Here is an 18660-nt window from a genome sequence, read left to right as displayed (position 1 = left end):
ACATTAATTATTTAAATTAACTCATCGAAGAACTAATACATTATTATTACCCAAGATATTACAGCTTCATATCAATTGGTTTTTGTTTAACGTTTTGAGGTTTTTTTTTTTTTGAAAGAACATTTGAGGTTATTATTTTGTTTGTGTTTTTGTTTTTGTCAAGGCCAAGTAATCGGGCCGATTATTCAACAACTGGGCCCAAATAATCCAAGTTCATAAAATTAAAGTCCAATAGCTTTACCGTCCGAAATGAGTATAGGACCTTATTTCATACCATCTGAAATCACACATTTATCAACTAGAAATTCAAAATAAATAAAATTGTTTGTTTTTGGGAATTTATTAACAATTCCCTAACAAAAAGTAGTGACAATACGGAGTATTTTTAGAAAAATAAAAGAGGATTAAAAAAATAAAATAATCAGATAAAAGGTCAATCACCACAAATGCATCTATAAGATGCTTGTAAGACTGGGGCGACATACAAATATCATCATTTTCATTATTTTTCTACTGATTAAAATTCCTTAAATACTAACTCCATTGTAAATTATTTGCAACGATTAGACATTTTCTAATCATGTCGTAGCAAAAAAATTTGAAACAAAAGTAGTATGAAATACTAATCTCAAATAAAATTAAAGGAAAATGGATTGAATTTTGTAAAAAAGGAAGCCATCAGAGACCAAAAATTTATCCACAAAAGCTGAATGCTTAATACGGTCCGCATCATGGTTCGATCCTTAGGATCGCATCATTTGAACTCCCATTAATAATCAAAAATGAAAAAAAAAAAAAAAAAATTCTATTAATTTCGAAATAAATCCAAAAAATATTGAAAAAAATGAAAAAGAGCTCAGAAAAAAATGGGTAATAGAAAGTTATCAGCACGGATAATCAGAGTGGTGCATGACAATCTTAATTTTCATCATAGCTCCAGAATTTATTCAATCAAATTTCATAATAATAATAAAAAAGAGAGCAAAAATCAAATATACTGATAAAAATGGAGGAAGAGAGAGAAAGTGGTTTGTGAGGAAGAGAGAGAAGGGTTGCTGGATTTTAAAGTAGGGTGATTTTTTCATCTTTAAACCCTAATTTTTTCTGCCGTTGGATTTTGGGGTTTTAGATCCTCACTACATATTTGGGCCTGTTTTTTTTCCTTATATTTTTGGGTTTCTAGGTGAACATTGTTATACAGCCCAGTAATATGGACATTACTTTTCCTTTTCATTTTCTTTTTTTGTTTTTTGTGTGTGTATTTTTTTTCCTTATATTTTCTTTACATTTTCTTTTTTTTTTTTTTTTTTTGTGTTGTGTGAGTATTTTTTTTTTCCGATGCATATCTTTGAGTGTATATAATTGATGAGTGGCATTTATGTCAGATTAAGGCTTATTTTAACGGCTATTTTCCCATACTTGTGGCTTGTTTGTACCCTCTTTCTTATCCTTGGTTTTTCTTTCTTTTGTTCGTCTTCTTTCCTAGTTTTTACCTCCTTTGTCTATTTTTTACCATGATTTCCTTGCTTGTGCTTCGTAGGAATCGGGGTCTTAAAAAGGAAAAGGTTTTAGGTAAAGGGAGCTAAGGGAAGCAAGTTCAAGAGGAGGTGTGGTCGAACCTCTCAGAGGTTCGGTCGAACTGAGGTGTGGCCAAACTTTTTCAAACGTTCGTCCGAACCTCAAAGGTGCAAGTGAGGCAGTTTCAAATCGATTTTCAGCATTTTTGCAAGAGGAGTTGAACCCCAAGAGTTCGACCAAACCAGGAGCAGGGAGGTTCGGTCGAACCTACCCTTGGATTGCACCTCCTACTATATGGTTCTACGTGGCAACATAGAGGCTATGTTAGGAGAAGCCAATTGACCCCAACAGGTGGCTAGATCTTATTTCAATATCCAGGCATGTTTAGTTCATGATTTACTTGTTTCCACGTTATTGTGTGTTCAAGTGAAGCCTACATCTACCCATTTCCCATAGTGTTCTCATTATATTGTCTCTAGTTCATTTCGCTTGTAGCTTTAATTTCTTAGATAATTTCGTTCACCTTTCTGAGATAGCTTAATTGATTAGTAGTGATTGTGGTGTTTAGCTTCTCCTTGTGGTTCGACCCCTCTTCTTGCCATATACTTGTATTAGGTTAGTTAAGTGTTAAAATTTTTATTTGATCTAGGGATAGGCATTTGACGACGTGTTTATTCCCTTGTCAGTAATTCACAAGATTTTAACTCACAAAGTAGGAAAAAGATGTCAGCCCATAATGCAAATAAGCCATTTGAATCTAATAGGGAAAGAATTCACCATTTTGTCTAAATAAAAATCAGTTTTATACGAGGTAACTAACGATCATTCTAACTTTCGTCATACGACTTTCTCACTCATTCTAGCCTAAATCATGCATCTAAAACTAAGTAAAACCTAGTCTAAGGGATAGTACTAGTTACCTTGAAATAGAGTGCAAATATAAGTACAAAACAAGCCAAACTAACAAGAATTGAAGCTCTAATTGCTTGTGGTAAATTTTTCGCTACAATTAAATTAAAGCTCAATTAGTCTTTCATGTCTAAGTTGTCTTTAAAAGTTAATGTTAGATTCATTAGAGAGTGATATAAATATAAAAACAAGCAAAAAAATGTCATTAGGTATCCATATATATAACAATATATGTCCAATACCATTCGAAGTGGAATATATATAGGGGAATAATTAATGGAAGGTTCTACAATATCATGGTCTTCATGGACATGTGGCACAAATGTACAATGGTATGCCTTAGGGTCAGCTTATATCAGCAGCGGAGCCAAGATAATAATCCGGGGGGGGGGGGGGGGGAACAATTTTCGATGTTAAATAAAAGAGGGAGCCCCAATTAATATCCGAAATTAACATTCTAAGTTAATTTCCTCTTATAACTTTTTGCATTTGTTTTTGTGCCACTTTACTTTTTCACTTTTATTATTTAAAAAATAAAAGTAAAACACTATATTGTGAGAGGAGATTAACTTTTCATGATCTCAGAGATTAACTTGAATTCTCCCCTAATGAAATCGACAAAAGTTTTAAGAAATCGCATATGAAATATGAAAGTTATTCTTTTATATTGTTTAGAAATCGCATATGCCTTAGGGTCAGACGATGCAGTCTTATGAAATACAAACTTCCTCGCCAGCCAGAAAAGGTAGGGCATTATGTATTTATGCATGTGTTTATTTTTTATTTTTTTTCTTGCATATGAATTTGTATAATGGGTTTGTTTAAAGTGTCTTTTTTTTTTTTTTTTTTTTTTTTTTTTTTTTTTTTTTTTTTTTTTTTTTTCTGAAACATCAAAGTGTTAATTATTTGGGTTCGAATGTGACACTATGAACGAGCAACTTGTAGGTTACACATCCCTATCCTTTTCCGTTGCACAAACCAAACAGCAACATAATTGATTCAAGAAGACAGCAACATAATTGATTCATGAAGACAGCGCAGTAAACTTTCGACACATTTCGATTTTGTCGATGCAATGATCCCCTATCAAAATTTGTTTTCTTTACAAGGAAAGATATGTGCCCAAATAGACACAGGTTTTATATCTGTATTCTGTACAAATTAAATCAGCTAAATATCTAACTTTCTGCTGTTCACGGTAAAATCAGTTAGCACCTTCTACTATGGGTCAAATTAGCTCTTGCCTCTAACCTGTCATCATCATAAAATGACCCCAACTTAGGTCGGGAATTACAAGGAAACAGAGAGATACAATGTAGACTAAACATACCAGTGAGAAATGATGTTTTGACCATAGCTACAGACTACTTGTATGAAGGTGAGGCAGGCTATCAGCATCTTACTCGGTAAATGATATATTATCCTAACTGGGACGATGAGCCTTTATATTTGACATGCTGTCTCGATCCCCAAGCCAGACCACTGTCACTAATACTTCCTTCAGGAAGATCATCGTCAAAATCTTTGCTCCAAGAATTTAATGGAATCAGACTATCATCCTTAGACTTCCTCTTCAGCTCTAGTTTCTTGACATTTTCTGATATATCGTGAAATGTTTTATTTATTTTTGCAAATCCCCTTTCAACTGGCTCTACCACATGGGAAACAGTGAACCTCATGTCATCTGCAATCTACAGAGTACAAGAAAGAGGTGTTACGATCTGTGGTGGATCAGTCACATATGTAAATATGATTGAAAGGAAAGAGTTTGTCAAACTCACGATTTCTCCACTACCAACTACCACATCACGAACTGACTGAGGAAAATTTAAACGCTTCTCTCTCTCATCATGCCGAGCTAGGCGCATCTTGGTAAATTTGGTACCATCCCGGACCTCCTCTGGGTCTGGAGGGGTACCAAGTGCTGCATAATCATCCATCACTGCAACATTTCTTACACACCGTTCTCCTCGTTTGTAAGGTACTGCTGGAAAGACATAAAGATGAACCACAGCTGCAACGCCCATCTGCCAGAACAGTAGAATAATAGAGCAACACCAAGATGCTAATTAATATTATGAGACATCAAAAAGTAATTCCTTCAGTATAATCTAGAGGATACATTGAACTATTAAAACGATCCTTCCATAGCTATAAATTAGTGAGCATGATGAAAAGTGAGAGGATGCAGTAGTAAGATACACAGCTGGAACGTACGCACAGTAGAAAATAGTTCAAATGTCATAAAAAGCAACATTTACCAATTACGATTTTCATAAAAAGATGAAAAATACAGATTTAGGAGTAACCAACTGAGTAACTGACTGTAAGTACGTCAAATGAAAGGAAGCTCTGAAGATGGTGTTTACTAAATAGATATAAACTGATAATTTGTTAAAAATATACAACATAAAGTGATGTTACTGGGAACCAGTAAATATCTACAGACAAGTTCAGGTTACTAGAACACAGCAGCAGCTTCATCTAAGTTTACTTAGTACTTATCAGTTATCACTAAACTGAACAGGTTAATTTCCTAATCTCCTAGTATTGATTAATGGAACTTCTCATAGAAAGTCTAACTTTGAATTGAACAAAACAATAATTTACACTTCCAAGAATATAGAGTTTCACCGATATTGCAATTCTATGGAAAGTATAACTTCCTATGTCGATCACTATATCTGGATATATATAGCTTCTGAGGTGAACACCGAACAGTCATTTTTAATGTTATCATGCTATGAGCTGACATCCATTGAACTGTAATTGGTATTTCACATTTATTTTCTTTTGCTTAAAAACATGCTTTGGAGGCAGTTGAAGTGCCACTTACTAAAAACATTTGTCAATGCCCTTGGTGCCCTCATTTCAAAAGAATGGTCAAAGGGCACTTCTAGAGCAAAGCTGAGCACTCAGGGCATACGGGCTTGTTTGAGCAAATTAATAAGCTAAAAGGTAACATCCAATTAAAAAAGATGGATAAAGCCATTTGTCAAACAAGCCCTAAATATCGCTAATCCACCAGCCAAACAACAAAGGATAACAAAAAAATAAATCTAAATTTATCATTTTAAGTTTCCAGATTTTTTTGAAAACTTAACACAAAAATTTGGAAACCAGAAGTTTCCACAGTTCTGTTGTCAAATTTTATAATTAACATGATTCAGTATAAATCTGGCTATTTGTAATTTCAAAATATACTAAGATTATATGACTTTTAGATCTAAAAAACAAAAATTGAAAACTGGCAACGATACTGAATGGGGACCTTAAAAAACAAGCATGTCATAAGAGCATAGAGCACACATTACCAAATAAATTACATTTAAATCTTCTCAATCACTAACATGTCTTACAAACTCAATTGACACAACAAATGGGCGCAAAAACAAAGCCAGATTCATCTAAGCAGACTATAATGAACTTGATTGAAAAAGAAATAGAAATAAAGGTATACAATGACTAACCTCAATACATATTATGTAGTCCTGAATACGTGTCTTCAACTCCTGAGCTAAGGAACCCCGGAAGGCTCCTATAGAGAAAAGAAAAGCTACAGCTATTCCTTGCCACCATGTCAAGAATACTATTGACTTGAAAGTAAGAAATTTCGCCAAAGGTTTGATAGGTTCAAGTCTATCTTTTGTGACTGAGTAAAATTGAACGAGACAATATAAAGCCCATGTCTGACTGAAGTTTAGAACAGCAGCCAAATAGGGATAGCTGCAAATGAAATTCCCAATCAAAATCAAGCACACATGACAAACAATACAACTCAACTCACAAGAAGCAGAGTACATATTTATTGAACCACACATTATGCTATTATGTACAAGTAGACTATAGTCTATACACGTCTTAAAATCAATATGTAAAGATAACAAAATACGTTACAACATTCACCAAGTCTTGTATTTAACAAATAAAAATAAAAATAAAAAAATAAAATAAAATAGAATAAAATAGGCAGACAGAGAGAGAGAGAATAGGGTTGTATAGTGTATGAAGAAGCTGAAATTGAAAATATCAAGATTAATCAACACATGATTTTTTCATACAATCCGTAATTAATACCAACTTAGGAGATGTATTAATGTTTATATCATGACCATGAGAAAAATTATCTGAATTTTCTAAGTATGTAAAAACAGCAAAACCTTACCCGTAATTCCACTGAAACTTTCCTTCCCCATACACGCCGCAAGCTTCCAAAAGTATCGCTAAAAGTGCACATATCAACTTCAGTATCATCTGACCAGTGAAAATAATCATATAAATTAAAGATTTAACTTGAGATAAAACATCATAAATGATCAAAGCCTGATATGCTAAAAACAACATAAGCTTATTGGTACTAGACATAATCACCACAAAATATCATATCAATATTTACTTTGCAGTATCAATAGCTTGAGCTCTCTTTAAACGTAAAATTTTCAGAATATAATAAAAAATGGGCTTGATGTTATTTTATATGAATCAAAGATCAACTTCATACTAAGTAAAGGGCAATGCTTAGCATTTTCTCCTCAATCATGTACTTACATATTGAACTATGCCAATTTTCACAGCTTGATAGAAATCTTTCCCAAGATACCATTCCCTGATAAAGTAATTGAGAGGAAATGGATGCTCTACAACACCATAAGTATATGCTTCTTCCAATAGGGGTGAACCAGAATTTATAATACTTTGACTTTCCATGAATTCAATTGTCTTCTCCTCTCCACCTGTAACAAAATGAAGTGCCATAAAAAAACACATAGACTATATTAGTCATACTCTGACTTTATACAGATCACAAACTGGTATTTCATATGACGACTACTATCATTAAAAGCTACAATAGATCCATGAATAGAGCAAAAAAGTCAACCCACTATCATTGACCTAGTCAAGTAGTCATCCACAATTTCAAATTGCAAATGGAGGGAGCTTCAAAATTGATAGAAATATAACCCATTTATAAGTTGCCTGGCCAACAGACAGTGATAGTTCACAATTGCACAAAGTTCTCAATTTTAAAAGAGTCTTAAAAAATGCAGACTTGGTAAAAAAAAATTGCTCAGAGACTTCCTGATATCTGTGTATATAATTGAACACAAAATTGAATCTTCAAAATTGTTTTCTGGATATGCGGCATATGCCTGGCCAAAAAGAGCTAAGGGGAGAATTATCTAAATTCTACGTAATTTACTAATAATAGTAATTTTCTTCTATATGTAATTTCTTTGCAAATGAATTTGCACATTTAAAAATTTACCCACATAACTGACATATTGTTCACACATATCAATACACGGGTTAAGAGGCTTAAGGCTCTTCAACAAATTCGAGTTCTTCCAATTACAAGAAATGGACACATAAAAAGACCACAAGTATTTATGCGTGTGCAGCTTTTGCAACAGGGTGCATTTTTGCAAACTGGAGGTTTGATCTTGCAATTATTCTCATCAAATGTTTAGGCACAAGAGACAAAATAGAAATAGGTTTGAAAGTTTTATAACAAGCTATTGTGAGTAAATTATCAGCGCCAAACATGTGATTTTTTGTGCAAGTGGCGCAGGGGAAGGAAGGGAGGGGTCAGGATATTTAATTAATGGATCAAAATTGACAACCATAGCTAAAGAAACTTTAGATGGTAAGTTCAATGTAGAACATTTCAAGCAATAGAAAAGTATAGCATTAACAAGCATAAATTCAAAGATATATGAAACAAGTACAAGATTACAGACAATTATCATGTGCAAATACCTAAGCAAGCAATCAGATATCTCTCAAAGCAGTACAATGCAAAAGCTTCATAGCAATCGCGTATTACTTCACAGTTAAATGCAGCTTTTGAATCCAACAGCGACAAGAACTGTATTAAGAAAAATAAGACAACAACCCAACAATCAGCGGATGGAATTTCATAAAGACTCAACAGAACCATGCAAATGGAAACAAAAAAAAAAAAAAAAAAAAAAAAAAAAAAAAAAAAAAAAAAAATTACTTAAAACTACAAAAGAAGAGTATATCATTTTTAAATATAGAGAAGTACTTCAAGTAGCAAATGAATGTTTGCTATGTATAAAAAATAAAAATCCTAAAGAGTTCAAACAAACAGATAAGATGAAAAATATAGTTATATGTTTATAGTTAAAACTTGGCAGAAACATCAGAAATCTAATAGATCCCTATAATAGATCGTATCCATGGTTGAGCATCATTTTGTATCCCCAAGTATGAGATGAAATGAGCGAATTTTCTCCACTCTAGATTATTCTTCATCTAAAAACGCACCTAGGCTAGAACATACTCAGAAGTTGGCACTCTTATAATCATAATTATAATTCATGTAATGACATAAATATCAGTAAGGTCACTACATAACTTCAATTGTTTAACACAATATAAGAAAATAAAAATTTAACAAAATTGAAGGGATTCATAAATCATCCCACTTAATAAACCAAAATCCTTCCAACATTGGAAAGATTTGGAAGGAAAATGCAAGCTTAGTTCTTCCCTCCCCTCACCTCCCTTTATTTTCTCTCTCCTTCGCTCCCCACCCTTTTCTTTCACAAACTATCTCCTCTCCTTCAGCAATAACTATCCAGAAATAGAAACCTTTTTCATTATAAGTTTTGGAATTTGGATAGCAAGGTAAGTAGGAAAGGAAGGGGAGGAAAGAGGAAGGGGAACCGAAAGAAAGGGAAGGAGTCCAATTTCCTTCCAAATCACTCCAATTTTGGAGGGATGGTGTGTATTAAAGAGGGAGGGAAAATGGATCTCTCTCTCTAACTCCCCTTCCTTCCCCAAACCTTATCCAAACAAGGGAGTTTGTTCCCCTTCCTTTACTTTCCCTCCCAGTCTCTCCAATTTCGCTTATTAGAAAAATGCATAATCCATTTAATCTTTGACCACTAGGCAGTACAAGCTAGAAGTTGACAAAGAAATCTTACAAAAGTTGAACATAAACACAGCAGTAAATGATAAGTCAAAACAAGATCAAAATTATCTTACCGATTCTAAAGCATACACAGGAACCATCAGTATGAGCCCTATTAAGAATTTCTGCTCCTGAAATTCAATCCAATGAGACAAGGAGAAAAGGTCAGTTCCAAAGGCTAGAAATATGAAAATATTAAACACGCATTTCAGTTTTAAACAATTTTCTATCTCACATAAGTATAAGACAACTAAATACTTGTTGGAGTTTTTGGAGTTCGGTTTCACACAGTTGAGCAAAATAGGAGTATAGTCTGATTGTAACGCAAAATATGTTCAACTGTAGCATCAGTAAACAAAGAACACCAACTTTCTGAGCCAAGAAACCTGTCTAGCCTTTCACTGATTCAGTTATAAGCAGTGTAAATGTAGGGAAAATGAGAGTTCCACTAGAACTGCACAAGGAGTAGTATTACTTAAATAAACAAAGAGAAAAATGAGGAGACAGCCTTGTAGCTGATACAGAGCTCCAAAAGGCAATAACACAGAGCAGTGTCTGGTAATTTTTTTCATAACTTTACTTAATATAATTTCTTAGGTTGCACAAGCAAACTATGCATATAGTACAGTTATTCATAATAGCATTTTAAAAGTAAGATGCAATTATTTCTCATGATACTGCAGTCAGGTAGTTTTTTCAAAGGAATTTTATTTAATAAATTTCTTAGTTTGCAAAGGCAAAAAAAAAAAATACAAGTAATCATAATTGGACAAGAACAAACCTCTGGGTGATTGTAAGCAGCTAAGTGCTCAAATATGAGATACATCGACAGAACCAGAGCTGTAAGCACAAATATGCTTGAGGTAGTGATACTCCAGCTGTAGAGAGAAGATGTGCCAGTGGCAATTTCGAGAAACCATGCTTTACCAGAACTGCCGACAGACTCCCTTGCATTTAAAAGAAAGAAGAAAACGTAAACAGCCCACATCCATCCCATAGCAAGGATACTAGGATGAGTACCACTTCTGCTTTAGGTGAAGTTAATTTCAAGCTTCATATGATCAACTGCACTTCTTGCTATCGGCCATGAATGTATATATATCTATAAAACTCCGGCAACCACACTTTTCAACTTAATAATGCGCCTTCTGTAGTGGAGAATATGGAAGCTGATGAGAATGGATGAAACTTCTAGCATAGGTCAACTGACCCAAGAAAAGTGTTCAATAGTTGCTAAATAAAAGGGACACAATACACAAAGGCCTGCATAAAACCTGCCAACAGAATGCAAAAAATAAGACCACCAGTTGTACCAAAGCTACATATCTACTGCATGGAGCATAATTTACAAGAAGCTATTAAATTTGTAGCAATCTCTACCACGCTGCGATAAGCAAATAAGATTATCTACAAAATCCGGCATAATAAATTAATAATGTAAGCCAGTACATAGTCATGAAAAATTGAAAGCCAACCTTAAAGTCATTATCTAGCTCAATGTAAATACAAAACGGGATAATGAGTTATGAAATATAAATCCCAAATAGTGAAATCAACGAATAAAAGCCCGTACACCCAAGGGCAAGGGCAACCCAAGCACAAATAGGTATCAATCACACATAAACCTGATATCAACAACCCATTCACACAAAAACGATCGATGCAAGAAATTCTTAAACACACCCATAATGCATAAACCTTACAAAAACTAAAAGCAGCCTCAACAACACTTAAAATCCATCAAGAGCCACACATCACTTCAGATACCTAGTGTCATTCCAAAGCTTTTCCCAACTCAAAATCATATTCTCCAATTTCACTTCAATTTTTCTATACACTACTCTTCAAGTCCGGATTCGAAAACAACCAATGCCACACCGTCAACAATTTCATCTATATGTCCAAATTATCCTATACAATGGGTGAACCGGTGAATGATGCATGCACTAGCGCCGCAATTGATTCGTTCTACTATATCAATTGGACTATCAATGACCCAAATTTGTTTCCCAAATAGAAATATTAACTTCAAAGTCAGAATACACACTTTACTAAATTGATTGTTTGAACTGCAATGAGCCAAAAACAGCAATAAAAACCTAACATTGACTATTTAGATTACAAGTTTACAACCATTTCTTCTTCCTACACCTTAAACAACCACCAAAGACAAACACCCAGAACCCACAATGCCAAATTCAACCAAAATAAGAAACACCCACCTCACTTTAAACACCCATTAAAGAAAAAAAAAATCAAAGGAAACAAATACAACAAATGAACCATAAATACAACAGAAATAAATAAATATACCCCTAAATTATAGGATAAGAAAAACTAACAATGAATCATTCTAATTCATGATCAAAGAATAAAAGGGTTGTTACAAAAATTCAGGAATAAGAAAAAGATTAAAAATTAGACCTGGAAATCGGAGCTTCTGGGGAAAGGAATGGTAAGTGGAGAAGGGTTCGATCCAAAATGGGGAAAAGAGAAAAGGGAGTTTTTGTGGGGAAAAGATTTGGAATAGTAGGAGAGAGAAACGTGTAGAATAGATGTGTTTGCTTCAGCAGTTGGGCATCACTATTTTGGGATTTTTGCTACTTTTTGTATGTATCTTAGAGTTATGGAGTACTAGTATCAAATTATTTTAGTCCTTGTTTAACTGTTTACAAGTCTAGAAAAAGGACATGGCAACATTTTTCTACGTCAAATATAGGTATTTTTCCGTTTTTGTATACTTTTCTATGGATGGAGTTTTAAACTTATAATGATGATTATTGATTTTGTAGTATGGACTCTAGATTTATGATGCACATCTTAAATTTATGATGCACATCTGCCTCCTTGTGTGATTAAAATTTGGTCCGGTCAGGCTGGATTTAAGCCTATAAGTTCATGTTTGCATGAACATGAAAATAGTGTCGTGTTAGTTGGTTCAAAGCGAACTTTTCGAGTTGGTCTCGGGTTTTGAACTAATCTAGCAATAGCAATCGAAAAGTTTAAAATGGAAACTTCATTTTGATCGTTCCAACTAGCATTAGTCCCATTTGAGGCATTATCGCTAGTTGCTGGTGTCCAGATGTCATCTTCATGGGCTACCTTCGCACGCACAGTGGAGGGGGGGGGGGGGTGTAAGTGATATGCTACTTTTCATTCCCTTCCATATAAAGCGCAAACTTTGTCAAGTAATAGGCCACAAAATTAATTGGCCTCCCTTGGAACATAGTTGAGCATGATGTCAATGTCCATCTTTTGTAACGAAAGCTCATTTGAGCCATATTTTCCAACATCCTCGATTAATGGATTGCGCTCTTTTAAGACATAGCATCAGTCTCCACTATGAGTTTTTCAAACCAACATCAATCGCGAAAATCAGGTTACCATATAGGATTTTGAGGAGAAAGGTACTTGTTGCAGTGTTGCACCCTTGCTATTGCTCTTATTGAGACGAGGCAAGAAGATGAACTCACTTGGGCTTCTAAATACGGGGAATACTCAGTGAAATCATTGTGAATTCTAGGAAAAGTATATATTAGGGTAAAAGGATTGATAAGTCATTTCACTATTTAGGTCGTATATTATTTATTATATATATAAGCCCCAAGGCTCGCTAATTTAAGTGAGTTGCATTCATCCCAATCATATATGGCATCACAACCTTAGGTTAATTTTTTTATTTTTTTTTTTTACTGCAATTTCCATATTCACAGCTTTTTAGTGCAACATTCAAGAAATTGCACGCCATGTGAAAGTCTCTTTGACACTTGAACATACAATCTTTAATTCTAGAATTGAATGTTTTACCACCAAATTATGTGATATTTCATGTTATCTTTTGAATACACAATATTAATATGTATCAAATGACAATATGAATAACAAATTTAATTACTAGAAAATTGAATCATATATTAAAACGTATATAAATGATCAATCTCATGTAATGACTCAGACATCGCCTTTCAATTTTAAACTAGTGAGTAGCCCGCGCGTTGCCTCGGGATACTACTTCTCTAGTTGTGCAAGTGCTAATTTTTAAGAGCATTTAATAGTGTGTATGTACTCCCTACGTCCCCGAAAAAACGACCCATTTTGGTTGATTACGCGAATATTAAGAAAGTAAAAAAAAAAAAAGAAGTAAAAGTATATTAAAAATATAAATTTGCATGGGGTTTGTAAAAAAATAGAGAGAGAAAGTAATAAAAATACATGGAAAATCAATTTTTATATGGAAAAGATAATTTACACAAATATTGTTGCAAATTGGTGGGTGATTTAATGCAAATGGGTCATTCTTTTTGGAACTAAAATTAGGTCAAATGGGTCGTTCTTTCGAGAACGGAGAGAGTAGTATGTATGATCAATACTTTCACAATATAATATTATTTAGTGTGCAACAACATTAAAGTATATATAATCTACTATTTGCCTAGATGGTTAAGCATTACCATTTCTGTAAAGAGGTTAAGGGTTTGAACCTTCTGTGGCATAGTGAAGGGGTATACGTGGCGAAGAGACGTTTTCAGGAACGCCTTTTAATACTACCTCTGTTTTTTTTAATTGACACGTTTTGACTTTAGCATTAGTCACACTCTCATCTGAGTGTGTTTTGAGCTTTATACGTAATGAAAAATATAGTCATGTGTGATCTTCTTAGATTCATCACGATATAAATTATCAAAATATAAACTTTACATAATTTTTGCTTATCAGAAAATAAAGATATGAATGGTTAAAGTTGTGCATTGATAAATGTGACTAAAGAAACGTGTCAACTAAAAGGAAACGGAGGAAGTATATTCAAATGTAGAAGTTGTTCCAATTGAATATGCAAATGAAGCTCTTGAGAGGCTCGTAAAGAGGGATGTGAAATATCGTTTTGTGATCGACATAGAGAATTCTCTTAAGTGATATCCTTTGGAGAAGATTGAAGCCTACATTATGCTCACATTAAATAATCGAAGGCAGTTTTTTATCAATTGAATGTTCTGTAAATTTTGAATAAAATTTTATGTATATTTGTAGATTGATAATAATAATTAAAAATAAATAAAATTTGTACTCTAGTATATTCTGTATAAGAATCAAATTCCAACTTACAGGATGAAGAGTAATGTATTGCAGAATGCATTTTGCACAAACGCACAATAGACACAAGGTAGCAAATAACTAAGTATAGGACCTTTTATTACAAGCTTACATGTATTATAAATTAATAATGCTCAAGAAAAGAAAAAAAAAAACTCCACTCCATCCTGTTGAAGCTGTTTGGCCTAAAGTAGGCTTCTAACCTTCTCCAAAACATATCACTTGAGGGAATTCTCAATGTCGATCACAAAACGATATTTCACGTCCCTCTTAATGAGCCTCTCAATAGCTTCATTTGCATATTCAATTGGAACAACTTCTACCTTTGGGTATACTTTCTTTGCAGCACAAAACTCCAACATTTCTCGAGTAACTTTAGTACCACCGGTTGTGCTACCAGAAAAAGTCTTCATACCTGTACAAAAATCACAGAATACAGAGAAAATTGATGGGTTTTGCAGAATTAGCATCTTTTTTTTGAATGAAATTCAGCAGTTCAGTTCATTTGGTACACATACCTAGTGAAAGACTTGCAGGACTGAATTTTACTTCTTTCGGAAATCCCACCAGAACATAAGTACCAAAAGTCTTTAACAGACACAAATATGGATCAAACTGATGCTGTCCGGCTGCAGAATCAATTATGAAGTCCAATGATCCAGCAAGGGCCTAGATTGAGCATTAGGTGCTAAATTAGACTAGATACGACGTAAGACAGAATTAAGGTACTTCTATAAGTTTTTGACAGTAGTTACCTTCATTTGCTGTTCATCAGAAGAGATAACAAAGTTGTCTGCACCGAGTACGTTTAAGGCCTCCTCTTTCTTTGTTACGCTGGTGCTAAAAACTGTGACTTTCAGACCAAACGCCTTCCCAAACAACACAGCCATATGTCCAAGACCACCTAGACCAATCACCCCAAGACTTTTACCAGGTTGGTTCATATTATGGTGTATCATAGGAGAATAGACAGTTATTCCAGCACATAATAGCGGTGCTGCTAAATGTGAGGGGTAATTGTCAGGTATACGATAGCAGTACCTGAAAATAGTTCAGCACGAAAAGAACTTTGATTCAAATTCATTGTCTAAGCCTCTAAATCACATGCAATGAAGTGAAATGCAATCATTTTTGGACTGGGATTAAGTCATCTAACACCACCCAACCAAAAAGAACAGAGTAAATTAGAGTAAAAACGACAAAGTTAAGTCTATATATATGAAACCCACCTTTCATGAACGACAACATAGCTTGAGTAACCTCCTTTTGTGATTGAACCATCTGCATCCACTCCATTAAACGTATAAACTGGTCCTTTCTCACAATATATCTCCATCCCATCATTACAATACTCACAATCTCGACATGAGTTGACATAAGTTCCCACTCCAACATGATCCCCAACTTTGAAACGATCAACATTTGGCCCAACCTCTTTCACTACACCAACGATCTCATGCCTTAACACAGCAAACACAACTTCATCAGAACTCTCAAAGGTTACAATTTAGTACAATAGTAAAAACTCCACTATAAAGCTACATACCCGGGAACAACAGGATACTTGGTGTCATTAGCAAGGTTCTTTGCCCAAGACACATCCGCATAACACACTCCACAATGTGTAATCTTAACTGATACATCATCAGCTGCAACGGCCCTAATAAGAGTACTTAAAAGTCAGTACATAGAAACCTCGTAAAAAGGAGCATTCAAGTAAGTTCCCAAGACAATACCCTTAATCTATACCTGCGATTAAATTCATAAGGCGATAGAACTCCTGATGGATCTCTAGCTGCCCATCCTAGGCAATTATGTGCATTTTCCGAAGCCATACTCAGCTGATTCTGCTAATAAACAATATCAACTTTAAGATTGTATGTATGCCTTTTTGCAGCTTATGCATTGAGCTCGCCCTCTTACTCAACAAGGAATATTGAATTTACAGTGTTACACACTTACACGGATAATTTTAGATTTTTAGGAAGGTAAGAAAAAGGACCTTACTGACGTGATACTTAATATGTTATACCAAGTATTATGTATAATAAATAGTTAAGTACAGTTAAACACCTGCATGTACCTAATCAAAACACTATATTAATTGTCATTTTGTTCTGTACACCGTTGTAGTCCATTCTTCCTTCTTAGGGTGATAACTGGAGTTGTGGTATGAGTCATACATACCTCCTCCTTTGAGGTTTTAAACCCCATACCTTGTGAGTTGGTTTGACGTATGAGCTTGAAAATTGAATTAATTAATACTTTGTTTCTTTACATAACTAACTTAGATACCGTGCAACACATGGTATTACAAAATAATTATACGGAGTAACGAACTTATAGTTCAACCATGCATAATATAAACTTTCTTAGAAAAGAGCTAAAATGAAAGTAAAAAAAAAAAATTTAAAAAAACAAGGTTTTGGAGGAAAAATTTTACACCAGAAATTGACACGTGGTATTATTAGTATCTATTTTAGTATCTATACTATATATTAAAAGGCGTTTATAAAATTGTGTATGTGCCACGTATTTCCTTTCTTACACCCGTATAGTGCCACATCATCATTCAACAGCCTTTAGCATCATGCCACATCATAATCCAATAATGTTAATTAAAAATGCATACAAAGAGATTTGAACCTCAAACCTCATTGAATGGAAACCAAATGCATTACCATCTAAGCTAGAATTAATTCATGCTTTATTAATCAAAATTTATATATAAATACATACATGTATTAGAATGTTGAATAAAACCAAAAAAATCCAAAATAAATAATTATTTTCATTGTATTCTAATTTACATACCCATGCTAAATAAATTAATAAGTCTTTTAAAGCTTCTAATAAATATCACCCGGGACAAAGCCCGGGATCACACACTAGTTATTTCATTGATAAAGAGAAAAAACAAAAACAGTAATTTAATGAATAAAAAAGAAATTAAACGAACCTGAAATTTCTTGGGTTGGATACTGTGAGTGAAGTCAATAGAAAAAGAGAAAATCTAAATAAATTAATCAATGAGATTATAAATTAATTAATCAATGACTTTAGTTGATAATAATTTGATATTTATAGTAGTGTTGGGGTTGTTGGAGAAGAAAAGTCTCTTAAGGCATAAGTGGCTCAAATTTGCCGGCTTGCCGTGCTACAACAGCTGACTTTGCTATTAGACTTTTATATATACCACATAATTAGATGCGCTAAGCACTTACTTCCTCCGTTAACTATTATTTGCAACAAATGGGTGTTTGCGGACTTCTAGGCAAAATTTGTTTGTGAGAGTAAAATGGAGAGAGAAAAAGTTGGGTGCATGTGATGAGGAGAGAGATAGAGAGAAATGATTACCTAAAAAGGAAAAAAAACATTTGTTGCATTAACATCCATTTATAGTATATGTTGCAAATAATAGTTAACGGAGGAAGTACAAGATATGGAGTACAATATAGCATAAACTTGGTTGTTGATTGACTTGATTCCAATCCTATATATAAAAATGACATTGAGACGATTCAAGTTAAAGGTGATAGGTGATACTCCTACCTTAGTTTAAGACCCTACTTAATGTTAAATATGACTGAAATTGATGCATTTTACATGATTGTACTTCATAATTGTCAATAGATTTGAAAGTTATCTATTTCGGTACATATATTAAATGAAATACTTATCGCCTGAATATGAAATTAATCAAACCTAGATCAAATGTTCTATTACCACCTATGAAATACGAGTACTATAGTAAGTGAATAAAAGTCCGGAGTCAATAGCTATAACCCGGCAAATTTGAAAATAGCACTATAATAATTAATAATGTCTATAAACTCATAAAAGCATTACTGAAATTACTGCAATTTATCACTTTTTTACTCAACTTTCTAGAAATCAGATTCGTTTAACTTCTGTTTCTATTTATAAAATTGTTGCTTAATTTCTGTTTCTATTCATAAAATTGTTGCTTTATCTTGTATTAATTGACACTGCATAAGTTTACATTGATAATGTGGTCAATTCACTACAAAAAATGGCTTATGATTTAACATGAAAATTCCTAATTTTTACATTCATTTATTGAAATTCCATAGTTTAGAATTGTAATGCGTTGTATGATTGTACAAAGTGATTCTATTTCTTTTTTTAAACTTGATTTTGATTTGCTACTATTGGCCTATTGCTATTGACAGAATTAGTTGAAT

The 18660-nt window shown here is 33.5% G+C and overlaps 2 protein-coding genes and 2 non-coding genes across 6 annotated transcripts; all 4 read right to left on the bottom strand.

Annotated features, from left to right (window-relative positions):
- Nucleotides 1-418: 418 nt before the first annotated feature.
- On the bottom strand, nt 419-501 carry LOC145615886 (small nucleolar RNA U31b). The gene has a single exon (XR_014107461.1). It is a non-coding gene; the product is annotated as a small nucleolar RNA U31b (small nucleolar RNA).
- A 351-nt stretch (nt 502-852) lies between these two features.
- Nucleotides 853-937, bottom strand: LOC145615874 (small nucleolar RNA Z221/R21b). The gene has a single exon (XR_014107449.1). It is a non-coding gene; the product is annotated as a small nucleolar RNA Z221/R21b (small nucleolar RNA).
- A 2525-nt stretch (nt 938-3462) lies between these two features.
- LOC145614278 (protein LAZ1 homolog 1-like) lies at nt 3463-12063 on the bottom strand. Of its 3 annotated transcripts, XR_014107082.1 has the most exons (10): nt 11789-12063; nt 10146-10638; nt 9439-9495; nt 8185-8293; nt 6976-7160; nt 6593-6681; nt 5898-6153; nt 4209-4454; nt 3758-4118; nt 3463-3678 (listed from the first exon to the last, which is right to left on the bottom strand). XR_014107082.1 is itself a non-coding variant. In XM_081669304.1 (9 exons), the coding sequence occupies exons 2-9, from the start codon at nt 10359-10361 to the stop codon at nt 3846-3848; spliced, it is 1431 nt and encodes a 476-aa protein (XP_081525430.1). In that variant the 5' UTR covers nt 10362-10638; nt 11789-12063; the 3' UTR covers nt 3463-3845. The 3 variants fall into 3 exon arrangements, 2 of the variants coding, with proteins under 2 accessions (XP_081525430.1, XP_081525431.1); XM_081669304.1 differs by having other exon boundaries at nt 3463-4118; XM_081669305.1 differs by having other exon boundaries at nt 3463-4118; nt 10146-10512.
- Nucleotides 12064-14413: 2350 nt separating this feature from the next.
- On the bottom strand, nt 14414-16299 carry LOC145615087 (putative cinnamyl alcohol dehydrogenase 1). The gene is made up of 6 exons (XM_081670161.1): nt 16205-16299; nt 16002-16115; nt 15685-15915; nt 15211-15496; nt 14974-15124; nt 14414-14870 (listed from the first exon to the last, which is right to left on the bottom strand). Exons 1-6 carry the CDS (start codon nt 16288-16290, stop codon nt 14674-14676), a joined length of 1065 nt encoding a protein of 354 aa, XP_081526287.1. The 5' UTR covers nt 16291-16299; the 3' UTR covers nt 14414-14673.
- Nucleotides 16300-18660: the final 2361 nt, after the last annotated feature.

This window comes from Chenopodium album, chromosome 25, assembly GCF_948465745.1.
Source record: "Chenopodium album chromosome 25, dcCheAlbu1.1, whole genome shotgun sequence".
NCBI classification, from domain to species: domain Eukaryota; kingdom Viridiplantae; phylum Streptophyta; class Magnoliopsida; order Caryophyllales; family Amaranthaceae; genus Chenopodium; species Chenopodium album.
The sequence above is the reverse complement of the archived record's forward strand: the minus strand, read 5'-3'. Positions and strand labels throughout refer to the sequence as shown.

Excerpts from the sequence above, each read along its gene's own strand:
- LOC145614278 (XM_081669304.1), bottom strand. The coding sequence starts at position 10,361 with ATGGGATGGATGTGGGCTGTTTACGTTTTCTTCTTTCTTTTAAATGCA. Across the intron at positions 7,161-8,184 it reads ATATCTGATTGCTTGCTTAG|GTGGAGAGGAGAAGACAATT; the intron begins GTATTTGCACAT and ends ATTTTGTTACAG. Across the intron at positions 6,682-6,975 it reads AAATTGGCATAGTTCAATAT|ATGATACTGAAGTTGATATG; the intron begins GTAAGTACATGA and ends TTCACTGGTCAG.
- LOC145615087 (XM_081670161.1), bottom strand. The coding sequence starts at position 16,290 with ATGGCTTCGGAAAATGCACATAATTGCCTAGGATGGGCAGCTAGAGAT. Across the intron at positions 16,116-16,204 it reads CCTTATGAATTTAATCGCAG|GGCCGTTGCAGCTGATGATG; the intron begins GTATAGATTAAG and ends TACTCTTATTAG. Across the intron at positions 14,871-14,973 it reads TCCTGCAAGTCTTTCACTAG|GTATGAAGACTTTTTCTGGT; the intron begins GTATGTGTACCA and ends ATTTTTGTACAG.